Below are 3,069 nucleotides of genomic sequence, written 5' to 3' on the forward strand. Positions count from 1 at the left end.
TTAGTGAAAGAAGTTTGAAAAGTCCTGGCAGGCCAGGTCGTGGTTTTACTCCCTTGAGCAAGGAGGTTTCCACGTAAAGTTGTTGTGCAATCTTTACTTTCAGCACTTTGTTTATTTTCTGTTATTGTAACTGTGCTGAGGACCTGGTCCCATCTAGACAAGTGGACGCATACATTCCAACAAGTGGTATCAGAGCAAGTCTTTTCTCTCTGGTTAACACCAAGAAAAGGAAAGATCCTGACGGAATGGCCGCTCCACCTAACATGGAGGAAGGACATTCCTCGATCAGACCACCTCGATTCAATGGTCAATATTATGGATGGTGAAAAAATCGTATGCATGATTATATCAATGCAGAGGACACTGAGTTGTGGGATATCATTCTTGATGGTCCTTACATTCCAGTCAAGGAAGTGAAGGATGGAGAGACCACCACTTCTATGGTCAAGACAAGAAAAGAATACAATGAAGCTGATAGGAAGAAGATTGAAAAAAATTACAAAGCCAAGAAGATCCTAGTGTGTGGGATTGGAGCGGAGGAGTACAACAGAATTTCTGCCTGTGAATCTGCCAAAGAGATATGGGACTGTCTCCAAACAGCCCATGAGGGAACACAACGAGTAAAAGAGTCTAAGGTCGATATGCTTACGACTCAATACGAGAATTTTTGTATGAAGGAAGGTGAAACTATCTTTGAAATGAACTCAAGATTCACTTCCATCACCAATGAACTAAGATGCTTAGGTGAGCCCATTCCCTTAAGCAAACAAGTTCGCAAGATTCTCAAGGTTCTTCCCAAGTCATGGAAAAGCAAAATTGATGTTATAACAGAGGCAAAAGATCTGAAGACACTTTCCATGGATGAGCTGATTGGAAATCTCTAGACCTACGAGCTGAACAAAAAACAGGGGACAAACATGAAGGAGGGAAAGAAGGAGAAATTTATTGCTCTAAAAAACTCACAAAATGATACGACTGAGGAGGAAGATCAAATGGCCTATGTTACGAAAAGGTTTCAAAAAATCATCAAGAAACATGACGTCTTTCAAAAGAAGGATTCGACCAGCAGACCAGCAAACGCAAATGACCTTTGTCATAAATGTGGCAAACCTGGTCATTTTATGAGGGACTGTCCCAGCCAGAAGCAGGAAACTCAGAACTTCAAACCTCGTAAGAGGGATCTGGTCCCAGACAGTGCTCGGAGAAAGGCTCATGCTGATCAGTTGGTGAGAAAAGCCTTTGCTGTATGGGGAAATGATTCAAGTGAGTCAGAAGAAAGTGCAGAAAGCTATGAATATGTTTCAATGATGGCTATTAAAGATGATGAAAATATCTTCAATTCCATCTTCTCATTAATGGCAAATTCTGATGATGAAGAGGATTCAGATGAGGTAACTCTTTTTTATCTTAAAGATGATCTAGATAATCTGCCTATTGAAAATTTGAGGAAACTTGTTGCTCTGCTTATTGATTGTGTTGATGAACGAACCACTGAAAACTTAATGTTGAATAAAAAATTAAGTTTGTGTGAAGATAAGAATTCTACTCTCATGTCTAAACTGAGTATCAGGATAGGTATCCTCGAGAATGATAGTCTGGAACCCAGTGAGGGACCTGGTACCTCAGTAGGTGGAAAAAGAAAACTTAGCATCCTTGAGGAAGAACTGGAAGAAAAGCTCAAAATCCTTGAGTCCAAGTTAGTTGCTTCTCTTGAAACAAATTCTCAACTGAGAAAGGATCTGAGTAAGGTCAAGGAAGAGTTAAGTCACTCTCTAAAATGGACTGACTCTTCTAAGATACTCTCTAATCTGTCTAATCAGAGTTTCAATGGAAAGAAAGGGTTGGGACGTAGACTAATAGAACCTCCTTGCAAATATGTGTCTGTATTTGACAATCTGTTGTGCACTCACTGTGGGTGTAATGGTCATCTAAAAGAAAAGTGTAAGACTCTGAGAAAAACAAAAGAAAAGCATGAGAAATTTGTCAGATCTGAAAACAATGATAAAAGGGAACTCAAGGGACCTGGTCCCCGTTATCGTTTCTGTAAGAACACTTTTCCCCCCTGGACAGGAAGGTTTCTTATTAAGCCTTTTGATAGTTATTGGGAACTCCGTCTGAAGTGGGTTCCCAAGTCTAATAAGTGATTCTTGTGTAGAAGAGAGGGGGCAGTCAATGTTGGTACATGAATAGTGGATGCTCAAAGCATATGACTGGAAATACTCTTAACTTCCTCTCTTTGGAAGCACACCAAGGTGGTGGTGTGTCTTTTGGCAGCGGAAAGAAAAGTTCTATTCTTGGAATTGGCAAAATAGGAAGAACTGTAGATCATTCCATAGAAAGTGTACACTATGTGGATGGTCTGTAGTTTAATCTCTTAAGTGTGTTTCATATTTGCAATAAGGGAAATGAAGTCAAGTTCATGTCTGAAGGGAAACAACTTGTCATGTCTGAGTGCTCAAACTGATGATGCAAATCTTTGGCATAAACGACTGGGTCATGTAAGTACCTCTTTTCTTAACAAGCTTGTTGTAGGGGACCTGGTCCGCGGACTACCAAAGTTGAAGTTCTCAAATGACAAAGTCTGTGATGCCTGTGCAAAAGGCAAACAAACAAAATTTTCTTTCAAGGCAAAGAAGGGTGTGAGCACTACCAGACCTTTGGAACTTCTCCACATGAATCTGTGTGAACCTGTTAGAATTCAAAGTAGAGGAGGAGTGATGAAGGGAGACCATGAGATGAAGGAGCTGATCAAGGAAAGGGAAGACAAGGATATCCTAAATCCTGGAAACAAACAGGCTGCGAAGGAAATTGCTGCAGATCTCACAGGAGCACCTGGTCCCTCTGATACTACCCAGAAGGTTCCATCTCAAAATCATGAAGCTGATGATGTTGAATCTGATGCTGAAATCGAAGAAGAGTTGATCATAAAGTCCGGATGGAAACATCAATTCTCACATCCATTGGACAATCTCATCTCTTCACTTGACTCTGGAATTCAAACTAGATCCAAGACAAGAAATCTAGTTGCATATTCAGCCTTTATGTCAAGAGAAATACATCAAGGAACTG

At 40.4% G+C, this 3,069-nt stretch overlaps 1 protein-coding gene across 1 annotated transcript; it reads left to right on the forward strand.

Annotated features, from left to right (window-relative positions):
• The first annotated feature begins 335 nt into the window (after positions 1-335).
• On the forward strand, positions 336-884 carry LOC125826663 (uncharacterized). The gene has a single exon (XM_049506021.1). The coding sequence runs from the start codon at positions 336-338 to the stop codon at positions 882-884; it is 549 nt and encodes a 182-aa protein (XP_049361978.1).
• The last annotated feature ends 2,185 nt before the right edge of the window (positions 885-3,069 follow it).

Source organism: Solanum verrucosum, unplaced genomic scaffold (assembly GCF_900185275.1).
Source record: "Solanum verrucosum unplaced genomic scaffold, falcon-dt-bn FXZP01000060.1, whole genome shotgun sequence".
NCBI lineage: Eukaryota > Viridiplantae > Streptophyta > Magnoliopsida > Solanales > Solanaceae > Solanum > Solanum verrucosum.

What these genes read in the sequence shown, in the direction of transcription:
- LOC125826663 (XM_049506021.1), top strand. Translation starts at nt 336, where the DNA reads ATGCATGATTATATCAATGCAGAGGACACTGAGTTGTGGGATATCATT.